The sequence below is a fragment of the Berkeleyomyces rouxiae genome (genome assembly GCF_048999995.1).
Source record: "Berkeleyomyces rouxiae strain 22BRR77 chromosome Unknown BrBRR77_ptg000002l, whole genome shotgun sequence".
Lineage (NCBI taxonomy): Eukaryota > Fungi > Ascomycota > Sordariomycetes > Microascales > Ceratocystidaceae > Berkeleyomyces > Berkeleyomyces rouxiae.
In genome coordinates, this window is record NW_027396492.1 from 780,326 (window position 1) to 805,156 (window position 24,831).

Consider the following 24,831-nt stretch of genomic DNA (forward strand, 5'->3'; position numbering starts at 1 on the left):
CGTCGTTTCAAAGTGATTCTCCAACACGCATATGACGTCATAGACGGAATCAGCGTTAGCTAGAACAAGTGTTAGCTAACTAATGGACAGAATCTAACCCAGCTCATGTGCTTGATCACGTTATCCTGGTTACTGGCAAAAAAGATAAGAAGAATAAGCAGGTCCTTGCGGGCTTGCATTCTCATGCTTGCAGAGCCACGGAAAAAGTGACTGCACACCTATTTGCCGCGCTCTCGATACAAGCGTGATCCGAAGCTTCCAACTACCTCACGGCGTTTAGAACAGAGAATACCAGCTGTTCCGTGCCTGCATGCACCGCCCGCCATGAGCCACACGCCCACCGAACCCGGCCAGCGCAGCGATGGCGACGACTTGGTCGAGGTATATTACGCCCGCCGCCTCTCTCTGAATCACCCCCCGGCCCTCCCACTGCTCACACATGTGCCCAGGTCCAATTGAATCCCGCCGCCGTCTACCGCCGCAAGAGCTCGCTTGTGTCTTCCGAGAAGCCGCCAACCCCGACCCTGGGCGGCACGCATTCTGCATGGCACAGCCAGCAGCACCACCGCCGGCGCCACGCCGCGCCGGCCGCAACCGAGTGCATCGTGCATCAATTCCTCAAGTCGCAGCGGCGCGCCCAGCGGCTCGAGACACAGAGCGAAGACGACCGGCATGGCCAATCGGCCATCTCTGAAGTGTACTCGCAGAGCGACAGTGAAGATGAAGATCCGTACGCCCGCCCGACGCTGTTGAGACACGGCGAGAACGACCACCGCAAGCCCGCGGAGGCTCCTCCGGCTGCGGTAACAGCGTCTCCGACGGGCGAGAGAACGCCTCGGCAGCTCTATTCGAACGACTTCCATGGCCAGCCCGACGAGCAGGCCTGGGTTGGCGCCATGATCAGGTCGCGCGAGACCACGCCGAACCAGTCCCACCGCGCCTCGCCGCCGGAAATCGACGCTAGCTCCAGCATACCGCCGACACCGCGCGACAAGACGCCAGCCCCAAGCACAAACTCTGTTTCCCGGCCCACCGCCGACGCCGGCTCCGACGCCGACGGCAGCCCCGACATCGACGCAGTAGCAGCCGCCGCCGTACCCGCCTCGCTGCACAGCCGGCACCTGACCAAGCGGCAGCTGACCGACATGGTCTGGGGTGTGCGCGAGCTATCGCGGCGGCTCGGCAGCGTGCGCATAAAGACGCGTGTGCGCTCCATCTTTGTGCTGACCAAGATCCACGACATTACGCTGCTATCCCACACGCGCCGCCTGGTCCATTGGCTGCTGCACCCGGACCGCGGCGCGCGCTACGTCGTCTACATTGAGCCGAAGCTGGCGGCGCATCGGCGCTTTGACGCGGCCGCGCTCCGGACCGAGTTGGCGGGGCTGCATGCCGCAGCGGGCGACGAGCAGGCGGCGGGCGAAGTTGCGTGTGCGGACCCCGGCGAGGACGCGGACGGGAGGCCCCGCGGGCGCGGGCGCCTGCGCCTGTGGTCGGCGCGCATGTGCAGCGAGCGGCCGGAGACGTTTGACTTTTGCATCACGCTGGGCGGCGATGGGACGGTGCTGTACGCCGGCTGGCTGTTTCAGCGCGTCGTGCCGCCCGTGCTGACGTTTTCGCTGGGCAGCCTCGGGTTTCTGGCCAAGTTTGACTTTGGCGGGTTCCAGGATACGCTGGCGGCGGCGTTTGAGCACGGCGTCGTGGTTAGTCTGCGCCTGCGCTTTGAGTGCACAGTGATGCGGGCGCGGGCACGGGCGCGGATCGCGGCCGGTGCCGATGCCGGTGCGTCGGTGGCGCAGCGCGATGAGCAGCTGGAGCGGCTGCAGCAGCGCGATCTGGTGGAGGAGTTGGTTGGCGAGGAGCGCGACGGCGAGCACACACACCGGCCGGACGGGACGTACGAGATCCTCAACGAGGTGGTGGTAGACCGCGGGCCGAACCCGACCATGTCGTACACGGAGATCTTTGGCGACAACGAGCACTTTACCTCGGTGCTGGCGGACGGCGTGTGCGTGTCAACGCCGACGGGCAGCACGGCGTACAACCTGGCGGCCGGCGGGTCGTTGTGCCACCCGGACAATCCCGTCATGCTGGTCACGTCGATATGCGCGCACGCGCTGTCGTTCCGGCCGATTATCCTGCCGGACACGATTGTGCTGCGTGTCGGCGTGCCGTATGACGCGCGCACGAGCTCGTGGGTCTCGTTTGACGGTCGCGAGCGGCTCGAGTTGCTGCCCGGGGACTATGTCACCATCAGTGCCAGCCGGTATCCGTTTGCGTCGGTGCTAGCGCAGGGCGGAGGCCGGAGCGAGGATTGGGTGAATAGTATTAGGGGAAAGCTGGGGTGGAATACAAGGCAGAAGCAAAAGTCATTTGATAATAGCTGGGATAAGGAGTAATACGGGCGGAGCAATACGGGGCACTGGTACAAGGGCGGACACGGCCTACTCTTTTTAATGTGTAAATATAATAGATAGCGTAGATGGCTGATATGATCAAGACACATCTCTATAGGAACGCCCTCGCCGCAATAAGACCTGTCTAACACTTAACTTCTCCCAAGAGCCGAGATGAGATGTATGCTGGCTGTAATCCCACGACAGCCTGAAGAAAACCAAAACAATCCTGTAAACTCCCCGGGGGGTATTCCATGACACCAGAAAAGACCAAAGCAAAGAAACTTGAGAAGAAGCCAAAAAGAAAAGAAAGAAAGAAAAGACATGGAGAGAATCATGACCGCCCCGGCCTTTTACCACGAGATCTCCCGGTACCGCGACTTGGCGTCCACCGACCCCGGAATCAGGCCGCGCGTGCCGAGCTGCAACTTGGCAAAGCGGGAGCGCAAATCAAACTCGACCGCCTGCACCATCAGCCGCTTGCTCTCGGGGATGGCCTTGAGCCTCGGCACGACGGGCGGACCGATGGGCGGCATCGGCGGCGCGACACCGCCGGGAATCGGCTCGGAGCTGCACGGTGGCATCTCGAGGTCCGGCGGGGGCAGCGGCGTAGTGACGGGCTGGGCGTAGCGCGCGGCGGGACTGGTGCTTGCGAGGCGCGGCGGCGGCGACGCGCCGGCCGGGTCGCCGCCGCTGCTTGACGCGCTGGAGCTGCAGCTCGGCGACGCGGAGCTCATGGACGGCGACAGGCTGGACGGGGCGGTGGTGGGCGGCGAGATGTTGGGCGGTGGGACGACGGGCGGCGCAGCGGTGGGCACGGAGGAGGCGGGCGCGGGCGCGGCGACTATGGGCGGCATCTCCTCGAGGTCCCAGATGCGTGGGTCGGCGTCGCTCTCCTCCTCGAGCATGGCAATGTAGTCGCCGATGCGGGCCGACAGCTGGCTGTCCCACATGCCCTCGCGGCGCGCGCTGCTCTGCAGCAGGCGGATGGCGCGGCGGCGGATCACGGGGTTGCGGCACTTGGTGGCCACAACGTACAGCGGCGGCACGATGCCGAGGTCGGCGCTGAAGCTGGGCTTGATGTGGTAGGCTGTGTACGAGTCATCGAGGCCCGGCTGGCGGTGCGGGCAGGCGTCGGGCGTGGCGCAGCGCAGGGCGGCGGCGCGACGCTCTTCGTCGCCGACGACTTCGACGGCAAGGCTGACGATGGCGTCAAAGTAGTGCTCGAACTGGTCAAAGGCGGTCTCGTCCTTGTTGAAGGTCATCAGGAACAGCACCGTGGTCATCAGGTGGGTCATCTTGAGCACGGCGATGCCGGCCTTTTCCTGGTGGCGCACGCCGAGCGTGAAGCGGCTCATGAGAATGTGCTTATAGGCCATGTCCCACGCCTCGAGCTGATTCTTGAAGCCCATGCCGTACTGCAGCATCCGGGCCGGCAGCAGCCCCATGGGCGCCTTGTTGTTGGCGCGCTGCATGGTAAAGAAGGTCTCGGTGAAGCGGAAGATGGTCTCGAGCATCTGGTCCCACACGATGCGCGCCTCGATCAGCGACGTGAAGCGCTGCGGCAGCGTTACGTGGCGGAACGAGTTGAAGCTGCTGGCCGTGTCGCTGTCCGACTGCGGCGAACTGCCGTCGGCAAAGGGCGTCGTCTGGTTCAGGCGTACGACGTAGGGCTCCGGGAAGTGGAAGGCCATGTCGTACGACTTGGCCTGGATGGCCAGCCGCGTAAACATCTGCAACAGCTCCTCCTCGACAGGCTCGTAGCCGGGCTGGTAGGCAAAGGCGCGGCGCTGCTCCTCGCGCAGCTTGTCCAGCAGCCCAAGGCCGGTCTGGATCTGCTTGATGGCCTGGCGGTGGTCGCCGACAAACGAGTCGAAGCAGGCCAGCAGCACAATGCCCATCAGCTTCATGCGGTGGCTCGACAGGCCCGATGCCTTTTCATTCACCAGGGCGTTGATTGCTTTGGCGTAGTAGTTGACGGCCATGGTCCAGTGCTGCTTGAGGCCGCGGCCGTGGGCACCGGCGGCCGCGTTGCGCGGAGACCCCGGCGGCGACTCGGACGACTGCTCGAGGGTCTTGTACAGCGCGCCGAGTGCAATGACCGAGTGCATGATGGAGTTGGACGTGTGGCACTCGCGCATGACGGACTGGGTCCAGAAGACGCTGTCAAAGTAGCCCGAGAGCTCGGCGGCCGTCTTGGTGCGGAACAGCTGGAAGTACGGCACTTCCTCTTCGGCGAGCTGCAGCGGTTGGGGCACATGGTTGAACAAGGGCAGCGTGGGCAGCGGCAGCGCTTGGGGTTGCGGGACGGGCGGGAAATCGGAGGCAAGCCGGTGGTGCAGCTTCTGCGTGCGGCGCAACGGCACGTGGACCGAGGCGCCGGAGGCGATATCAAAGAACGGCATCGGCTGGCCGGGGCCGACGGCAATGGGCCGGCTCGCTATCGGCACGGCGGCTGCAAACTGCGGCTTGGGCGCAATGGAGATGATTTCATGGCCACGCGCGCTGCGACTGGGAGCGGGGTAGCCGGTGCACTGGCGCTTGGACTTTTCGCAGTTTAGGCAGGACGGCCTTCGCTCGTCGCACTTGATGCGGCGCTGTCTGGAGTAGGGGCACGGGGCAAGTGTTAGCTACAGGCAGACCATGGCAGAGTGACGGGAAGAAGGGGCCCTTACTTGCAGTTGCTGCAGCCCGTCTTGACTTTGGGTTTGCTGGTGCGCATGCGCTTCGGCTTGACGACGAGGGCGCCAGCCGGGCCGGGGCCGGGGCCGGGGCCGGGGCCGGGAGCCGCGGCGGAGTTTGGGGCTACATTTATATTCTCGGTGGCAGCGGCATAATCTGGCTGGGCTTGGCAGTCCTGGGCGTCTTGCGAGAGTCCGGCAAAAGGACCGCCTTGCGGCAGGGTGTTCATAACAGAATCAAAGGCCCCTCCCTCTCCCTCGAGGGCTGGCTGGCGGGCGGGAAAAAAGGAAAAGGGAGATATCACAGCTAGGCGCAAGATCACGAGCACGCGGGTGGGATGGGATGGGTCGGCCCGGCCGTGGGAAGGTCGATGGCGTCGGATCGACAGCGGCAGATGCAAGCTGCAGGCTGCAAAAAACACAAGGGGAAGACTAGCCAATCAGCACGGGCGGGTCAGTCGGCACGAGCAGGATGGATGGATGGGCAGTGAATCAAGTGATGGAGGCTCCACGTCCACGGGGAGCAATTGGCGGGTAGAGCTGGCGGGAGAGCTGGCGGGCGGTTAGAGCAGAGCAAAACAATAAATGGCATAAATGCCAGGGCCGGCGATGTGAAGGGATCGGGCTCTCGTATTTGAAGCAATCAGAGAGCGAGCAGCGCACCAGGAAACCAGGAGCGGGCACGGCGTGGGGATTTTGTATGCAGGCCAGGCAAGGCCAGGCACAAGTGTTCTTTGACGGGCGTGTCAGTGTCTCTCTTTGTCTGCTCGGTTGGTCTTGTGGTGTTCTAGGAGCCGTGGGCGATGTGACCAGACCGGGGCCGCGTGTGAGGGCCGAGTCTGAGAGGGTCTATAACTGTATACAAGGTGTGACGGAAAGCGAAGCTAAGACTAGAGAGAGACAAGCCCTATTCAGACAGAGCCCAGAGGAGCAGCAGCCATGGGCGAGCGATCTCTTGGGAAGCCCGGTCGGTGAGGGTGGGAGTGGCAGTGAGTTGAGTGGCACAAAGAGGCAAGTCCACGCAGCGAGAGCAAAGGGGCCTTGGCCTTGGGTGGAATGGAATGTGTGAGTGCCTGTACTTGTACTTGGACGAATGCGTGGGCAGGCAAGGGACGTGGGCCGAGAAGCCAGGGAGCGGAAGAGGAAGAGGAAGAAGAAAGCAGACGGAAAAGGACGCGGCGGGAGCTTGGGCAGAGTGACAGTGGCCAAAGTTTGAATGGACAGGGTGCAGGTGGACATGGTACAGGGGCCTTGGCCCATAGCCCCAGTGGCTCAAGGCCGAGAAAACATGCGGGACGAGGGACGAGAGGACCACAGCAAGCAGAGGAGCCAAGGGGCTTATGGAGACAACAAGAATTGGGAATCTCACAAGGGAGTTCCAGGTGGCGCGGGAGCAGGAGGAGGAGGAGGAGGATGATGGAGATGGCCAAGTGGAAAGCGAGAGAGAGAAACACGCTGAGCAGAACCAGAGAATGGGAACGCAGAGCTGGAGGTCGACTTACAGAAAAGAAGAAGCTTTGTTCGTTTGTTGTCCTCGTGCATGTGCTAGAGAAGCGGGAGAATAAAAAAAAAAAGGGGAAGAATAAAAAAGAAGAAAAAAAGAGTAACAATGGGCGAGGAGGAGATTACTAGGAAAAAAGGAAAAACAAAAAAAGCCGTACAGGAACAAGTAGCACCCTGCACATGTCAAGCCAGACAGCCATGAGCTGCCCATTCCATTGCATTCCAAGTAATTCACGGTTGGAGGTTTGCATTGAGGAGGGGGGCCGTGGTCGGGACGGGACGGAGAAAGAGAGAGGCTATAGGGGGAGCAATCGGCTTTAGGGAAAAGGACAGCAAGCCTCGAGGAGAGACTCTAGCGACTTCCGAGTCTATCATTAATGAATGTCCCGGCTCTACTGGCTGTGTTGTTGTCGTCGTTGTTGGTCCCCACGCTTGTGCAGTCTGGGCGCAGCAATATCAGAGTCTCAACTCCACGCATGAGCAGCACAACAAGATTCACGTCAGACACCCTGCAACGGTGCTACAGACAAGACATGGCCGTCCGTAGCCGTATTGTGCCGGGTTGGACTTGTACCTCTGTCCCCTCCCTCTCTCTCTCCGTCTCTCTCCCTCGCTGCAATGCAGAGGCCTTTTCACACTTCTAGAAGCGCCGCCAGAAAGGGAGCCCTCTGGAATTGGATCTGGGCTTGCTTGGGGTTGTCTCACACACTGGCCTTTTTTCAAGTCTTCTTCTTCTTCTTCTTCGTCCGGGCAGTCTGGAAATTGGCAGGGGTTCCCGGATGGCGACCCCAGGAACCGCACCACACAACTACGTTTTACCTCGACACATCTTCTCAGAGTGGCCTCTGGCTGCTATCGGCCTTTGCCAACAGACGCGAGACCGAGACAAACAAAAAAAATCAAAACATGACAACAGGGGCACCAGTTCCGTTGGGGGCTCTGCCTCTGAAACAAGGCCATTGGACTTGACTTGAACTGGCCACAATGAATGAACCCTTATCCAGGCAGGCCCTGGTTCCCCGCCTCGTCCTTGGTCCTTGGTCCCTCGTCCAAGCTTTTCTCGCTTCAGCTCAGGTCACATCGGACCAACAACCCAGCTCGGACGGCTCAGCTGAGGACAATGTGAGGAGCAGAGAAGAAGATGAGGGTTCGTTCTCCCAACTACTTGCGTACAAGTAGAGTTGGCTATAAAAGTGGCATGCATGCATGCATGCGTGAGCTGGATCTGGAGCTGGAGCTGGAACTAGAACTAGAGCTAGAGCTAGAGCTCAAGCTAGAGCTTGTCGGGCTCTCGTCCAAAACCACGACGGCGATAAGGCTGCGCTAGAACATCCGTCTGGACAGCAAAGGATCAGGGCAAGACACCCACCACAACCCACGGCTGCAGGGATACCTTGGGACATATATGTGAAGGAGGAAAAAAAAAAAAAAAAAAAAGGGCCTCGATGGAATGACTTGTCGTCGGAGCAGTTCGTTTGAACTTTGGTCGGGGATCACAGTCACAAAACAGCAAGGCCAAGTTGCCAGGCCTGCCAGTGGTGTAGCAAAGGGTTTGCACTTGGATATTTGTGCTTGTGCTTCTGGCCTCGCTGGATATCGGGGCCCACGAATGGCCCGGCCCTGCTGCATGTCGCGGCTGTCAGCTCACGCGCCCCGAATCAAGCATATCACAGTGCATGAAAGACGACGCTCGCTAGATGGTGTAAGCTACCAAGGCAGGGAACATGAGGCATACACTTGTGCATAGTCACATAGGAACTAACTAGCAACTATGTAACTATCTAGCTATGCAAGTCTCTGTGTGCTGTAAGCCGCGCTAGGGGCTCGCGTCTCGTGGTCCAGCGAACTGACTGGTCGGCGCAAGAGAAGCTCAACCTGTCCATTAGTGAACTGGTTACTCGACTTGTCCGGCGAGCTGAGCCTGCACCCATCTCCTTGCTAGAAGCTACTGGCTACTTCCCTGCCCCGAGCTGGACGAGGCCTGCCGAGACAACCCCCCCCCCCCCCCCCCCACCCCGCGGCCAGCCCAAAGCCAATATGTCTGTCCTCGTGGGCTGCGCATGACAAATCACCATCACCAACAAGCCGAGCCAGGCGCACAAGTTGCGTGCTTGAAGAAGGCTACTTGTCATAGTATTGTATACAAATACTGTGTATATACCTTCACCTCCCTCCCTCCCTGCAAGCCAGCCCGCGCTTTGTTCTCCCCTCCACCAACGGCCATGTCAACAATCTTCAATCCTACCAGCTCCTCCCCTTCTGCTGCTACATCTTCGCCTTTATTCAATGCCCCTCCCTCCATCCGTTTCATATACCTAGTCCTGTGCAACGCTACAGTTATAGCATGCCTATAAGTCCAAGTATCAGGCAGCCTATATCAGAACCACGACCCCTCTTTGCATGCCATTCTGTCTTGTGTGTGTGTTTTTTTTTTGTTTCTCGTCTTCTTTTTGCCTCATCCTGCATGACAAAGACTGGGGGGGGGGGAGGGGGAAATAAGCACACTCAATCATTTGACCATATCTCGTCCACCTAAAGTTACTTGGTCTTGATCAAGCTAGTCGTCCGTTCTCTCCGCCCATAGGTCTAGAAGCAACCCTTCTACCATTATACCTCGTTTAGACCACTTATATATGTACATAGCTGACAGCTAGGCCACTGCTCCAGACTCCCGTCATCACATCCAGCCGTAGCTGTAGCCGTGATCGTGGCCTGATCTCTCAGCAGTAGCGGAGCACAGGACCCAATCCAGACCCCGATATTGATGCAACAGCTAACTAATACAAATGTAAACACGAATACTAACCCTGGGGCTCCCTTTGGTCTTGTCCTTGTTCTTACATGTGCCCCTCCCACATCGTGTTGTTTCAAGGCCCTGAACCCTGGCCCTCCAAACTTGTATAGCATTGTGCTGCCCCCAAAAAGCCCTCCTCCTGTTCTCGTCTTGTCTTTATATCCTCCCGCGGGGAGCCTGCCGAGACACGTCCACACTTTGAAGCGAACGGTTTCTGTCTGTGCCTCTGCGTCTGTGGCTATCCGCCAAGTTTGTCTGAGCACAAGTATTGGTACTACAAACTACCAACTATAGCCAACTACAAGAGTAGTACAAGAAAGTATCTACACAGCACTCTCTGTAGTACAAGTCCGTCCTCTCCATGTATACTTGTATTTCTGTGTTTCTGTACCCGCTGCACCACAGCTTCATCAGCTGACGTAATGCCATCGGGTCGGAGATTTACATGCAGTAACTAACAATGACAGCCAACAATGAATCGTTGACCAACGAAGGACGGCAGCTTCTCTCTTGTGGCCTTTTCTTGTTCCAATATAGGGTTTATTGGGGCTAAATACAGGGTTATCCCATCACAAGGGTTATCAGGAAAATCCTCCGTCTCGCATTTGTTATCACAAGCATCACCAGAAAACGTCACCAGAGACCACTGCCCCGGCCACTTCCAAACGCCATTGCCTACGACATAGGCGTCGAGACTGCAGTAACCCTTACACAACTTTTCTCAACCCTCACACCGAGTGACCAAAGACCGGGCCAGCGGAGAGGTCCTCTGCCAAACCTTGACCACCAACCAATTCTCGATTCGCAAACCATTCTCGATCCACAAACACCATGACCAACCAGCCCGAAAACAAGTCGCTGTTCGGCGACGTCCAGACCGAAACGCCGCCATGGCTCCACACATCAGCCATTGTCCTAGCCGCCGCCTCGGGCCTCGCCATGGTGCTGCCGCCGCGGCGCTTCGACCTTCGCTTCCTGGTGCTCAGCTCGACGTTTTCGCTGTCGACCAGCCAGCTCGCCTACGACTACACGGGCAAGTCAATCCTGGAGCGCTTCGGCAGCCGCATGGAGGCCCTGGGCGCTCTGGGCACGCCTGAGCTGAGCGAGCGGTCCAAGGAGATCAAGCGGCTGCTGCAGGAGGAGAAGATGCGCCAGATGACAGACGCCCAGCGCGCGGAGGAGATTCGCAGGGAGCGGGAAAAGGAGCGCGGTCTGCTCCAGAAGCTGTGGCTGGGCGAGGAGGGCGACAATTGGAAGGAGAAGCGCATGGAGGAGGACCGCAAGGCGCTCGAGGAGGGCAAGGGCATCTCGGGTATCATCATGGACCAAATATCAGATGTCTTTAGCAGCAAGGAGGACAAAGACAAGACCAACAAGGACAAATAGACCGAGAGTCTATGCAATGCCTCCGTGGGCGAGAGAGCGGGAAACCACTAATGGTGACGACCGCTTTTGGGTCTTCTCCCATCATGCTTTGCTATTCAGCATTCGTTGATCTCGTCTCAGCCAAACAACGTCACAGCCAATTTGTGCCTGTGTCACATGTACATTAGCCAACATCGTTTCGAGGCCCCTTACGAGACTCTAAAAAAATTAAGAAATGTATGCCCTGAAGACTAGCACTCCTAATTCGTCTCTATAGCCTTTGCCTGCCTTTTTTACCCTTCTTCCACGCCTTCAACTCGGGTTTGTTCTTGGTGCTCTTGGTCTTTGGCCGCGGACTCGGCCCCGCGCTTCTCTTTCTCTGTCGCTGCGCCATCTTGCCGCCATTCGCCATCTTCCGATCATACGCAAGAGCCCACGCCTCGAGCTCCTGCTTCAAGCCATGGGGCTCCGGCTCGTCCAGACCGAGCCCGCGCTGGCGATACTGCGAGACACGCTGCTTCTCGATGGCTACGAGACGGCGCCGGGCGTGGCGGGGCATATTGCCAAAGGTGTGGATTTGGCCCGCGGGGGACTCGGGGTCTAGCTGGATAGTGGTGGCGACGCCCTCGGTGATTATGTGGGAGCTGTTCTTGGCAGCTGCGGTGTCAATGTCAAAGTCGGGATATGGCTCAATCGAAGAGAGCCGATTACTACCCTCTTCGTCGGAGGTGTCTCCCAAGGGAATACATATCAGGACATCCGATAAGGGAGACCTCGCCACCAGTGCGTCGGCGTCAGTGACATTGCCAGCGGCTGCTGTCGACATATCCTAGGAGCGTGTGTTAGCAAATGGATTTACATGTTTTCTCTGCACTTCATTCAAGTGTAACGTTGGAAGCACGTACCGGCTTCAAACCGAGTGAAAGTTGTTGAAACGATGCCGTGATGCCTCGACGTGGCCATCACTCGGCTACACAAGACATGGTTTGCCTGTGCATACCTGTGCATAGGGTTAGGGTCGACACACATCAGACCCGCCAGCGCCCCTCATTGCGTGACTCAATGGCCCGCTGATATCACGACGGCTCGACTCGGCACAGAAAAGCCGCCGCCACCAGCCCCAAATCCGATGGAGCTTATCAATAGCCGCAGGCCGGGCCAATGGCAAGCGACAATTTGATCAGCCAGCCTGTGCTGCACCGGACGCCCTTGCGAATGACCTGGCGTACGCACTCAATACAACGCTACTTGTGCTTGTACTCGTGGGAGGAGTCATCGACAGGCCCAACGGGGACGGATTTGACGCTGTGGAGCCTCGGACATTACGCCGAGACCGTTCTCGCAGGCGTCTGGGCTTCGATCGAAGCGCGGGAAACCCCTAAAGACTATTAATGCCAGCGGGTATCACTCCTGGATAGTCTGCGTTGCATCACCACCTTCACCTACACACTGCTTAGCATCCCTTGTCTCTCTCATCTACATCTCTACACCATGAGCACAGCACTGCCAGTTCACAGCAAGCCGGACGCCGATGCCGGCCCCGCCGCCGAGGAGCCCGTTGCCTCCTTTGGCAAACACCTCCTCGCCGCCTTTCCACAGGACAGCTCGTACCGGAACCTCAACCACGGTAAGCTTTGGGCTGCGCACCTTTTTCTAGACCGGAGGACATCTCCTCTGCCGACCCTCACATGCATACACTCTCCCTCACATCTGCCAACCCCGACCCGCAGCTACCCTCGCTAACCCTTGCCACGCAGGATCCTTTGGCACCTTTCCCCTTGTCATCCGCGACAAGCTGCGGGAGTTCCAGGACATGGCTGAATCGCGGCCCGACCCGTTCATCCGCTACGACATCCATACACACCTGACAGAATCGCGCGAGGCCGTCGCCAAGCTGTTAAATGCGCCTATTGACACGGTCGTCCTTTGCAGCAACGCCACCACGGGCATCAATATTGTGCTGCGCAACCTCGAGTGGAACAGCGACTGCCAGGACGAGATCCTCTACTTTGAGACCATCTACGGCGCCTGCGGCAAGACCATCGACTATGTCGTTGACTGTAGTTATGGCCGCGTCTCGTCGTGCGGCATCCCTATCAGGTACCCGTGTGAAACAGCCGACATCGTAGCCAGCTTCCACGCTGCCGTTGCCGCGTCCAAGGCCGCCGGCAAGCGGCCCAAGATGTGCGTCTTTGACGTCGTCACGTCGCTGCCAGGCGTACGCTTTCCGTTCGAGGCGCTGGCCGCCGCATGCAAAGAGGCCGGGCTGCTGTCGCTCGTCGACGGCGCTCAAGGCATCGGCATGGTCGAGATTGACCTGGGCGCACTGGATCCCGACTTCTTCATTAGCAACTGTCACAAGTGGCTCCATGTGCCGCGTGGCTGCTGCGTACTGTATGTGCCGGTGCGTAACCAACACATGATGGTGTCGACGCTGCCGACGTCGCACGGCTACGAGTCGCGCAGCAACGTGCGCCACAACCCGCTGCCACCTAGCAGCAAGCAGCCCTTTGTAGCCAACTTTTCCTACGTTGGGACTATCGACATGTCGCCGTTTCTGTGCGTCAAGCATAGCATCGACTGGCGCCAGCGCGTGCTGGGTGGCGAGGAGCGCATCCGTGCCTACCAGCGGCGGCTGGCTGAGACAGGCGGCCAGAAAGCGGCCGATATTCTCGGCACCTTTGTGCTTCAGAACAAGGCAGGCGAGCTGACCGACTGCGCCATGGTCAACGTGGCGCTGCCGCTGTGGGTGGGCGACAAGGCAGGTGCGCCAGAGGGCACGGCGGTGCTAGCGGAGGCAGACGCACCGGCAGCAGTTTCATGGATATCGAATGCGCTCATGAACGAGTACAAGACATTCCTGCCCGTGTTTGTCCATGCGCAGCGCGTCTGGGCGAGAATCAGCGCGCAGGTGTACTTGGACATGGAGGACTTTGAGTTTGCGGGCACGGCGCTCAAGAAGCTGTGCGAGCGCGTGGCCAATGGCGAGTACAAGGCATAGAGGGACGGGCACGGCAATGAGGCCAGCATAGGCAGGAAAAAGTCGAGTTTCTTTTTTTCTTTTTTTCAAGAACATCGATGCCATGTCACACTGACACGGGCGTGAATCGACGGCATTCTTGACGTGTGCCAGGTGCAAGGTAAAACATGATTCGAACGGCTGGTGGGCAGGTCGATACGAGGGCACCAACGGCAACGGTAGGGGGACAACCAATAGAAGCGAGTAGAGCCGCGCTGCCAATCAATCAGGTGGAGATAGACGGCGATAAGCCGCCGAGCTTGGCTCCTATGTTGCGTGTGTTTCCTTGTTCTTACTAAGCTTGACTCAAGTGACGTGTGGCATGTCGATTACTACATACAACAACAGAAGCATCTGAGTAACTATGTATAATGTGTCTAAGCCTCTGTGACGGCTGGCTGTGCATTACAAGTGCTGATGTATGTACATATGTACATATGTACTATGCGCTTGTATTATGCATAAGGCTCAACTGGATATGAGACATGAGACAGAATTACGTACAGAATCTGTTTAATATTCCCCAAGGAAAAAAGCTCGAGATCGGGATCGCCAGGCTTCAGAAACAACTGATTGCAGCATAGCACCGGCCAGTCGTCAACGAATAGCACTTGGTCCATGTTTAATTGCGGGCGGAGTTAGGGTCTCCGGGACGGCCAAGGGTTACCGGTGGTTGAACATGGCAGCGGCAAAGTTTGACCGCTAGCCGGCCGGTACTGGGCCAAGTGCCGATGAGTCGCAGCAATTCATGTCGGGCGTTGGTGGGATTCCTTAAGCGAGGGAGGGAGCCATCGAGGCATGTAAGATTAGTGCTGGGAAATGTCTGGAAACCTGGAAATGTACCCATGGCGGTTGTGCATTTGGGCTCACACGCTGTATTTTGTATAAAAGTTGGTTAGGTTGTACGCGTGATGGAGTACGTACCACAGCCTGGCTGGATTAAGCCCTGCTACTGCTTGTACTCGACTCTCGACTAACTAATATTAGCAACAAGAAACAGTCAGCCAGACAGTCTGGTCTGGTGTGATGGGTGCCCTCCGCTTCTATCCGACCCCCCGCTTTATGGGTGGCATGCCTGTCAGGATGAGAAATTTACGAGGGGGGTCTAATTTAGCCATCAGGAAGAACAGATGAGGTGACGAGAAGAGAGAAGAGGAGAGCAGCAAGCGAAGCGAGTGTGGTTGTGCTACCAGGTCGGCCAGGAGGAAAATGTCCTGGCGAAGAGACAGAAGAAGAGGCTTGAGCACCCGGGTAGACGTCTATATGTACATCAGCCAGCAAGTGAGTCTGATTTCCTTTGTGGGTTGTGAGGGCATAGAGGCGAAGCCAGCGAGAGACTAAAAGCATAACAAGTGCAAGTAGGGGAGACCCTGGTAATTTGCTGCTGGGTCTTGGCTGTTGGTCTTGGCTTTCCCGCCGGGCACAGAGACTGTTGGCTGGCCTTAGCTTCCTCGGCACAAGCAACCAGCCAGTCAGTCAGTCTCTCTGTTGGTTGTTTTCGAGTGGCGGGGTCCGGGCCTCTTGTTTCAAGTCTGGTTTTTTTGGTGAGTGGGAAGAGGTCCGGGAAAGTAATGAGAAAGCACCGAGAGCGGCGGTTAGCAGCGCTGGTGGTACAAGAACTGGAACAGCCACAGCGGGTGTGGCGCTAATTGGCGCGGCGCCACATCAAGTAGAGATACTGACTAACTGTTTCTCTTCTTTTCCACTTTTGGATCAGCAACTTGAGACGTAGCTGAAAGGAACAAATGGGGCAGGGCCTGTTTGGGTCAAGCTCAGGGGCATGGGGGCTGTTTTCAACCTAACGAAGAGCCGGCCTGCGCTGTAGCCATAGCCAGGCCAGAGGGAGAGGGACTTGTGCGTGGTGCTTATGATATGTAGACCACCAGACTACGGGCACACACTGGGACTGGCCCAGGGTCACCAGAGCTGTGCCTCAGCCAAGCTGCCGATCCTTCTTCGACCACCTGCACCCGCTCCTCGTCGTCGTTGTGCTGCCAGCGCCCGTTTTACGTGCTTGTTTTACGGGGCTACGATCGCCGACGTGATGCTGACATCATGTGTCAAGAGAGAGAGTGCGTGTGCTTGTCCCTTGAACCCATGATCTGCCGCAGTGGCGAGTAGTGACCTTCAGGCACCAAAGTCATGCAGGGCGCTCTCTGAACCGAATAGACGCACGCGGCGGGCCCTGGAGGCTGGCCCCGACTCCCTGGCTCCCTGGAAGGCTTCTTTTAGCTTCACGTGTGCTCGTATTTGAGGATTTATCTAGTACAGGCTATATATGTACAAATGGGCGCTATATTATAGTGCACGCTGGAGGCCCTGACGTCTGTCTTTCACGTCTTCCAGGGCCTTATTTCAACTCGTTTAATCCTAGCTTTTACTTGGCTCCTCCTCCAGCTCAAAACTGCCAGCCCGTCTTCGCTCTGCTCCCTTTTTTCTTCTTCTTTTCCCCCTCCACACAACTCCATCAGCCACTTGCTGATGACGACGATTTGACGCTGCCGGCAATCCACCACAGAGACAGACACGCCATCAGCGCCAGTCGCGCCTTTACCCACGCTGTCTTTGATCTGCCTCGCCCCCGGCCTGTGTTTCTTGCGCTGCCCGCGTCTGTCTTCTCTTTGGTTCTCGTGACGACTCTGTAATTAATGCCCAAGGTGCCGCCCGCCATACGCCCATCCAAGTAGCACCTGCTATCGCCATATATTTACACTCGTATCGAACACCCTCATCTCTCGTCTTCCGTCTCCCTTTTCCCTTCTCGCGCCTCACTCTCGCCACTGACGACACCCGGACCACCCACTACCCACGCTTTTCCTCATCAAACCAGTCGCCGCCGCGTCCATCCGCCCCTTTCTGGGTCTCCATAACCATTCATCTCCTGCCTGCTCACCATGGCATCCAACGACTACTACTACTCTGGCGCTGCCGCCGGCTCGGGCTACCACGATAATAACCACCAGCCCAACCAGTCCTACGCACAGTCGTACACCTCCACCACTCCCAAACCATCAGCGCCGCCCTACTACGCTCAAGGGCAGGGCACTCCCGTCCTCCCCCCCATCCAGCCGTCCATGTCAAACACCCCCGTGCCGCCAACCTATCCGCCGTCTTCAGCTTCGCGCTCCAACACCGGTACACCTCGCCCAAACCACCCTCCTCACGGTGCTAGTCCGTTTGAGACCGTCTTTGACGATCATGTTTATCCTGATACAGACTCTCCGTCCACACGCAACACAGGCGCCGCCGCCGCCACCACCCCGGCCGCAAATATGTCCTACTACAACCAAGACACCTCCTACCACGGCGGAACCCAGCCCTACCACCAGGCTAGCTCGCCCGCTAACAACGATATCCCCCTGGAAGACCGCACCCACAGCCAGACCAAGGTCAACGATCCCGAGGACTTCCAGGACCACGTCTACGACGCGCCCGCCAAGAAGAGGAGGTCTGGCAAAAAGGGCAAGGTCAGCTTCGGCCAGTTGGGAATGATGGGCGCCAACAGCAAGCGCTTCCCCTTTCTCGTCTACACTCTCTCCATCATCCAAATAGGCGTCTTTATTGGCGAGATTATTAGAAATGGCAAGACTAACCAATCCCCTCTTTTTCTCCTCCGCTCTCGGCTAACAATTCTCCAGGCGTCTTGACCGGCTCTCCCATCATGACCAAACCCACCTTTAACCCCATGATCGGCCCCTCTACCTGGGTCTTGATCAACATGGGCGGTCGCTACACGCCCTGTATGCACAACATTCCCAAGATCCAGGGACATGTCGGCGATATTTCGTGGCCTTGCCCCAACACCACCACCACTACTGGATACTGCAGTCTGAGCGAACTATGCGGAATGGGCGGCGTCCCTGATCCCCTGTACGACGGCAATGAGAACCAAAGCCCCGAGCCAAACCAGTGGTGGCGCTTCATCACTCCCGTTTTCATGCATGCCGGGCTCATCCATATTGGCTTCAACCTGATGATGCAGCTTACTATTGGCAAGGAAATGGAAGTCGCCATCGGCTCGTTCCGCTTTTTCATTGTCTACATGAGCGGTGGTATATTCGGCAATGTCCTCGGCGCAAACTATGCTGGTGATGGCCTGCTATCCACCGGTGCTTCGGGCGCCTTGTTTAGCTGCATTGCCCTCGTTCTCCTCGACCTGCTCTACTCGTGGGGCGACCGCCGGAATCCCATGAAGGATCTCGCCTTTATCATGCTCGACATCTGCGTATCCTTTGTGCTGGGTCTTCTCCCTGGTTTGGACAACTTTGCCCATATCGGCGGCTTCATCATGGGTCTAGGCCTAGGCATCGCTCTGTTGCACTCACCCAATGCCCTGCGTCGCCGCCTTGGCCTAGAAACCCCTTACACTGCCGTGTCTTCTGGTGTCAACAACAAGCAGCCGTCCTTCTTCTCAAATCCTACCGGCTTCTTCAAGGGTCGCCGGCCCTTGTGGTGGGGCTGGTGGCTGCTCCGTGCCGGCTCTCTGCTGGCCATGATTGTCGCCTTTGTTGTGCTATTGAACAATTTTTACAAGTACCACGCCTCCTGCTCGTGGTGCAAGTACATGAGTTGCTTGGTGAGTTTTTCCCTTCTTTTTTTTCTATATTATCCCTGCTAACATTTTCCCCATGTGTCTAGCCTGTGAAAGACTGGTGTGAAACTGGTGATCTCAGCATCACCGATACTTAGAGGGCCTGTGTGTCGTATTCACGAGTACATGGCATTTCATACTCTTGTTTGCATATTGTTTTACCATTGTTCTTTTTTTTTTCCAGCATCTACATTAAAACTTGTGCATTATGTATTCCACTCCCCGTATTCTATCCTTCTTTTTTAGATCTCTTCCAGTTAGCTATCGATGACATCAACAAAGAAATCCCTCTCCAGGCTTTGTGTGAACATGGCCAATCAGAGTCCTTCAGATCACTACTAATGTCGAGAACCCTCAGACTGCCATTGTGGCATGTGACGCTGAGTTTATCGTTACTTACAAGGGTTAATATAGTAAAGTTAGGGTACATAAACGTGTAAAGTGCCAAAAGTGGGGTGTCACGCTAGGACGCGTTTGGATGCGCGTCCAAGCAAAAAGAAGTAACTAGCGTAATGCAAACAAATAGTTGATGACAGCAACAAACAAGTCAGGGTAATTGCCCCCGCGAGCAACAAGAAACCATACAACTAACCTACGCTGCCAATTGATCCAAGATATTGGTTAGGTAACTGCTCTGGTACCTACAAGTTTGCCTTGGAACACAGGCAACAACATCGTCATTATCGGAGAAGTCGTCTTGCTGGATATCCAGGTTTATTTGCCGCCCTTGAATATCTCGGGGCACTGCTTACTACATCGTCTGACATCTTCGACCTCAACACACCCACACGCAGCAGCGATATCTACTCCGACACACTAAATTCCGTGCCACGGCCCCGACCAACGAACCCGCCCTCTATACATCTACCCGCCATGGCTCCTGCTGCTATTGGCAATGCCCACAAGCGCGGCCTCAGTCAGGACTCCAAGGACTCCGTCATGGGCCCGCCCTCGAAGAGGCCGGCGGCCGCCTCAGCTATCACCCCGAACACTGTAAAGCGGAACAAGCTGGAAGGCCCGTCCATAAGCCGCCCGCCTGCGTCCCAGGCAGACCCGCGCTTCCGCGTGCTGTCGTCGCAGCCCAAGAGCGAGTGGGAGAATGACTTGGAGAAGCTGAGCCAGGACATCTCAGAGCTGAAGCAGAACAACACGGAGAAAGACCAGGCGTGGAACCGCGCACCGGTGCCGCCGTTCGATGTCAGTGTGGACAAGCTCTGCTTCCAGTCCATCGAGGCCGAGGAGGGCGTTCTCCTACAGAGTGACAGCACCGGCGCCGGCGATTCCATGCAGGCAACCGTCAAGCTATTTGGTGTCACGGAGAACGGAAACTCGGTGCTTCTTCATGTGACCGGCTTCAAACACTACTTGTATGTGGCTGCTCCAGTCTCGTTCCAGCCCAAAGACTGTCTGCCACTCAAGACCCATCTGGAGTCTTGTTTGAGTAACTTCCAGCCCATGATACATACCGTGTCTCTTCACATGAAGCAGAGCATCTACGGCTTTCAGGGCAAAGATCACTCCCCGTACATCAAGATCACCGTAACCGATCCTAAATGGGCCCCAAGAGTCCGTTCTGCCCTGGAAAGCGGCAAGATCTCACGCAGCTCCGTCTGGCAGGTCCCCGATGGCCCTATTCGCACATTTGACAATATTCAGTACATGCTCCGGCTAATGGTAGACTGCAAGGTATGCTAATTTGGTGACGTGTAGCGTGTGTGCTGTATGTACTAACTGAAACACACAGATTCAAGGCATGTCCTGGATAGAAGCACCGGCCAAAGCATATAAGCTTGTCCCGCAGAACCAGCGCCAGTCAAACTGTCAAATTGAGGCACAGATTGACTACCGGCATCTCATTGCTCACAAGCCCGAGGGCGAGTGGTCCAAGATGGCGCCGCTACGTATCCTGTCGTTTGATATCGAGTGTGCAGGCCGGAAAGGCATTTTCCCCGAGGCTCACATTGACCCTGTCATCCAGATTGCCAACGTAGTAACGCGCTATGGTGAAAAGAAGCCCTTTGTCCGCAATGTTTTTTGTCTCAACGAAACCAGCGGAATCACGGCTACCCAGATCCTCGAGTTTGACCGGGAAGAAGACATGCTTCGCGAGTGGCAAAAGTTCCTCGCTCGCGTCGACCCGGATGTCATTACTGGCTACAACATTGCCAACTTTGATTTCCCCTATTTGCTAGACCGTGGCAAACATCTGAAAATCTCGGGCTTTGACCACTGGACTCGTTTGCCTGCCGTCCAATCCAAGACCAAGGACACCAACCTTTCTAGCAAGCAGATGGGCAACAGAGATACCAAAGCGACAAACACAAACGGCCGACTTCAACTTGATCTCTTTCAACTAATTCAGCGTGACCACCATCTCAGAAGTTACAGTCTTAACTCGGTGTGCGCCCACTTCTTAGGCGAGCAAAAGGAAGATGTGCACCATTCCATGATCACAGAGCTGTTCAACACATCGCCTGAATCCCGGCGCCGTCTGGCTCTGTACTGCTTAAAGGATGCATATCTCCCACAGAGACTATTGGAGAAGCTTTCATGTATTGAAAACTACACCGAGATGGCCAGAGTCACAGGTGTGCCCTTTAACTTTTTGCTTTCGCGTGGTCAGCAGGTTAAATTCATCAGCCAACTGTTCCGCAAAGCACTTGAGCAACATCTTGTCATCCCCAATCTGAGCACCCAAGGCTCCGATGAACAATACGAGGGTGCCACGGTTATTGAGCCTACCCGTGGCTACTACGACGTGCCGATTGCTACTCTTGATTTTGCTTCGCTGTATCCTAGTATCATCATGGCACACAACCTGTGCTACACTACGCTCGTTAACCGGGCAGCTATTGACAAGTTCAAGCTCATGAAAGACCGGGACTATATTATCACGCCCAATGGAGACTTCTTTGTGACCAGTGGACAGCGCAAGGGCCTGTTAGCACAGATTCTGGAAGAACTGCTGACGGCTAGAAAACAGGCCAAGCGCGAGCTGGCAGTCGAAACTGATCCGTTCAAAAAGGCTGTGCTAAACGGTCGTCAGTTGGCGTTGAAGATTAGCGCCAATTCGGTGTACGGGTTGACAGGTGCGACGACGGGCAAACTGCCTTGTTTGGAGATTGCCCGAAGTACAACAAGTTTTGGCCGACAGATGATTGAGCGCACCAAGAACGAAGTCGAGGCCAAGTATACAATAGCAAACGGCTACTCCCACGACGCCCAGGTTATATATGGTGACACGGATTCCGTCATGGTCAAGTTTGGCACGACAGAGCTAGCCGAGGCCATGAAGCTGGGCGAGGAGGCGGCGAATTTCGTGTCGTCCAAGTTCACCAAGCCCATCAAGCTGGAATTCGAAAAGGTGTACTTTCCATACCTACTGATCAACAAGAAACGGTATGCTGGCTTGTATTGGACAAAGACAGAAAAGTACGACAAAATGGACACCAAGGGTATCGAGACGGTCAGACGAGACAACTGCACGCTGGTGCAAATGGTCATTGAAAAGGTGCTACGTATGATTCTTATCGACCGCGATGTGGATGGCGCCCAAGAGTACGTCAAGGACACGATTTCCGAGCTTTTGCAGAACAGGATTGACATGTCGAAACTGGTGATTACCAAGGCATTGGCCAAGGAGGACTACAGTGCAAAGCAAGCTCATGTTGAGTTGGCCAAGCGCATGAAGAAGCGAGACCCTGGCTCGGCGCCTGGACTGGGTGATCGTGTAGCCTACGTCATGGTGCGAGGCGCCACTGGCGCCAAGAACTTTGAAAAGTCCGAAGACCCCATCTACGTGCTGGAAAACAACGTGCCTATTGACACCAAGTACTATCTGGACAACCAGCTGTCTAAGCCGCTGGGACGTATCTTTGAGCCTATTCTCGGTGAAACCAAGGCGCGCTCACTGCTCAACGGCGACCACACGCGCGCTGTCTCGGTCGCGGCGCCGACGGTCGGCGGCCTGATGAAGTTTGCCAAGAAGACACAGACGTGCATGGGCTGCAAGAAGCCGCTGGTTGGCAAGGAAGAGAGCAGCGGCGCCGTATGCATCGACTGCGCGCCGCGTGTCGGCGAGCTGTACCGAAAGACGCTCGATAACATGTCGCAACTCGAGGTACGCTTCGGCCGGCTTTGGACGCAGTGTCAGCGCTGCCAGGGCAGCATGCACTGCGAAGTCATTTGCAGCTCCAAGGACTGCCCCATTTTTTACATGCGTATGAAGGCGAAGAAGGACCTGGACGACGCCGGCAAGGAGCTGTCGCGATTTGATGCCGACCAGGCAGCGCTTTGGTAGAGCGAGGATGGGCATTGTCAATATATTCTGGCATGATAGCTGTTGCTTGTGATTTGTATTATCGTGACGTTGCCTGGTTGTGGGGCTTTGTCTAGATAGCGGGGTCGGCACATGTGCGCCACACGGAGACGACGCCGCAGGCGCCACTACGGGTGGTGCAGCCAATCAGAAGCTTTGGAGATGGAGTGTTAGATTTAGAAGGCCAGCAGCGGAAGAAAAATTTCAAGCTGTCACCGAGGGCGAAAAGAGTCAAGGTTGCAGCTTTTTTTATAGTGGGAAATTCCAATAATTAAATTTCCAAAATCTCTTTTTTGTTGTAGCGTTTATTGTTTTTTTTTCCACCCCATCTTCTTCGTCTTTGGAATTTTCCTTTTTTTCTCGGACAAACATAATCGAGAGGTGAATCAGAAAGAATTTAAACTACCTCCTCGTCTTCCATTCAAAAAAAAAACTTCATAACCGACAACAATGGCTTCTGCTCTGAGATCCATTGCCGCCTGCGCGCGCTTCGGCATGCAGCGCGGTGCTGCTGTGAACCCCGTCCAGTTCGCCATGAAGAAGCAGACGGCTCTGAACCTGTACCGCTCGTACGCCGTGTATGAGCGGACGAAGCCTCACGTCAACATTGGTATGTCTGTTGAGGGGAGCGAGGAGGGGGGGTTTAGCCGATGGGGAGGCCACAGTGGACGGGCATAAAGGAAGAGACAAGGACACATGGCTAACACATCTGTTCTCTAGGTACCATTGGTCACGTCGATCACGGCAAGGTAAGCTTTGGGATGGTCCAGGCATTTATCTGCTCACCATTGGGTAACTAGCTGTTGCTTCAGACGGCCCGTCAATGCCTCCTCCCCCACCCACCATCTTGTACGGCCTGCTAACTCCGCCTCTACCTAAAGACCACCCTGTCTGCTGCCATCACCAAGCGTCAGGCCGAGAAGGGCCTCGCCAACTTCCTTGACTACGGCTCCATTGACAAGGCGCCCGAGGAGCGCAAGCGTGGTATCACCATTTCCACGGCCCACATTGAGTACTCGACCGACGCGCGTCACTACTCGCACGTCGACTGTCCCGGCCACGCCGACTACATCAAGAACATGATTACCGGTGCGGCCAACATGGACGGCGCCGTGATTGTCGTGGCCGCGTCCGACGGCCAGATGCCACAGACCCGCGAGCACCTGCTGCTGGCGCGCCAGGTCGGCGTGCAGCGCATTGTCGTCTTTGTCAACAAGGTCGACATGCTCGACGACCCCGAAATGCTGGAGCTCGTCGAGATGGAGATGCGCGAGCTGCTGTCCACCTACGGCTTCGACGGCGACAACACGCCTGTCGTCATGGGCTCGGCTCTGTGCGCCCTCGAGAACAAGCGCCCTGAGATTGGCGCCGACAAGATTGACGAGCTGATGAAGGCCGTCGACGACTGGATCCCCACGCCCGAGCGTGACATGGACAAGCCGTTCCTCATGTCGGTGGAGGAGGTCTTTTCCATCTCGGGCCGCGGCACCGTCGTCTCGGGCCGCGTTGAGCGCGGTCTGCTCAAGCGCGAGCAGGAGGTCGAGCTGGTCGGCAAGGGCACCGAAATCATCAAGACCAAGGTGACCGACATTGAGACGTTCAAGAAGTCGTGCGACGAGTCGCGTGCCGGCGACAATTCGGGCCTGCTCCTGCGTGGCGTCAAGCGCGAGGACGTGCGCCGTGGCATGGTCGTCGCTGCCCCGGCCTCCATGAAGGCCCACCCCAAGTTCATGGCCTCGCTCTACGTCCTGACCAAAGAAGAGGGCGGCCGCCACACCGGCTTCGGCTCAAACTACAAGCCGCAAATCTACCTGCGCACCTCGGACGAGTCGTGCACCCTCACCTTCCCCGAGGGCACCGAGGACGGCAAGATGGTCATGCCCGGCGACAACGTCGAGATGGTTGCCGAGCTGCACCAGCCTAATGCCATCGAGGCCGGCCAGCGCTTCAACGTCCGTGAGGGCGGAAAGACTGTGGCTACCGGTCTGATTACCCGCATTCTGTAAGCGTGCGGTGCTGTGAATCGGCTCTCGCTGGCTTGGCTGAAAAGGCTCTTGTCTCCACCTGCTCCCTCCTCTGTACCATCTCCCACCTCTGTACCATCTCCCACACGATCCCCTTCCCCTTCTCCCTACTGCATGTCCCGTATCTAGCTTCGTTCTCC

General features: G+C 56.8%; 8 protein-coding genes across 8 annotated transcripts; 6 read left to right on the forward strand and 2 right to left on the reverse strand.

Annotated features, from left to right (window-relative positions):
* Positions 1-324: 324 nt before the first annotated feature.
* BROUX77_001763 (uncharacterized protein) lies at positions 325-2,399 on the forward strand (the record flags this gene model as incomplete). Its single annotated transcript, XM_073746228.1, has 2 exons — positions 325-381; positions 450-2,399. 2 exons carry the CDS (start codon positions 325-327, stop codon positions 2,397-2,399), a joined length of 2,007 nt encoding a protein of 668 aa, XP_073606845.1.
* Positions 2,400-2,749: 350 nt separating this feature from the next.
* Positions 2,750-5,307, reverse strand: BROUX77_001764 (uncharacterized protein; the record flags this gene model as incomplete). Its single annotated transcript, XM_073746229.1, has 2 exons — positions 2,750-4,997; positions 5,072-5,307. 2 exons carry the CDS (start codon positions 5,305-5,307, stop codon positions 2,750-2,752), a joined length of 2,484 nt encoding a protein of 827 aa, XP_073606846.1.
* Positions 5,308-10,205: 4,898 nt separating this feature from the next.
* BROUX77_001765 (uncharacterized protein) lies at positions 10,206-10,760 on the forward strand (the record flags this gene model as incomplete). Its single annotated transcript, XM_073746230.1, has 1 exon — positions 10,206-10,760. The coding sequence occupies one exon, from the start codon at positions 10,206-10,208 to the stop codon at positions 10,758-10,760; it is 555 nt and encodes a 184-aa protein (XP_073606847.1).
* A 250-nt stretch (positions 10,761-11,010) lies between these two features.
* BROUX77_001766 (uncharacterized protein) lies at positions 11,011-11,565 on the reverse strand (the record flags this gene model as incomplete). The annotated part of the gene is made up of 1 exon (XM_073746231.1): positions 11,011-11,565. The coding sequence occupies one exon, from the start codon at positions 11,563-11,565 to the stop codon at positions 11,011-11,013; it is 555 nt and encodes a 184-aa protein (XP_073606848.1).
* A 665-nt stretch (positions 11,566-12,230) lies between these two features.
* BROUX77_001767 (uncharacterized protein) lies at positions 12,231-13,740 on the forward strand (the record flags this gene model as incomplete). Its single annotated transcript, XM_073746232.1, has 2 exons — positions 12,231-12,366; positions 12,497-13,740. 2 exons carry the CDS (start codon positions 12,231-12,233, stop codon positions 13,738-13,740), a joined length of 1,380 nt encoding a protein of 459 aa, XP_073606849.1.
* Positions 13,741-16,652: 2,912 nt separating this feature from the next.
* Positions 16,653-18,447, forward strand: BROUX77_001768 (uncharacterized protein; the record flags this gene model as incomplete). Its single annotated transcript, XM_073746233.1, has 3 exons — positions 16,653-17,340; positions 17,397-18,334; positions 18,397-18,447. 3 exons carry the CDS (start codon positions 16,653-16,655, stop codon positions 18,445-18,447), a joined length of 1,677 nt encoding a protein of 558 aa, XP_073606850.1.
* Positions 18,448-19,222: 775 nt separating this feature from the next.
* Positions 19,223-22,649, forward strand: BROUX77_001769 (uncharacterized protein; the record flags this gene model as incomplete). Its single annotated transcript, XM_073746235.1, has 2 exons — positions 19,223-20,035; positions 20,094-22,649. 2 exons carry the CDS (start codon positions 19,223-19,225, stop codon positions 22,647-22,649), a joined length of 3,369 nt encoding a protein of 1,122 aa, XP_073606851.1.
* Positions 22,650-23,117: 468 nt separating this feature from the next.
* On the forward strand, positions 23,118-24,673 carry BROUX77_001770 (uncharacterized protein; the record flags this gene model as incomplete). The annotated part of the gene is made up of 3 exons (XM_073746236.1): positions 23,118-23,277; positions 23,388-23,416; positions 23,549-24,673. 3 exons carry the CDS (start codon positions 23,118-23,120, stop codon positions 24,671-24,673), a joined length of 1,314 nt encoding a protein of 437 aa, XP_073606852.1.
* Between the last annotated feature and the right edge of the window lie 158 nt (positions 24,674-24,831).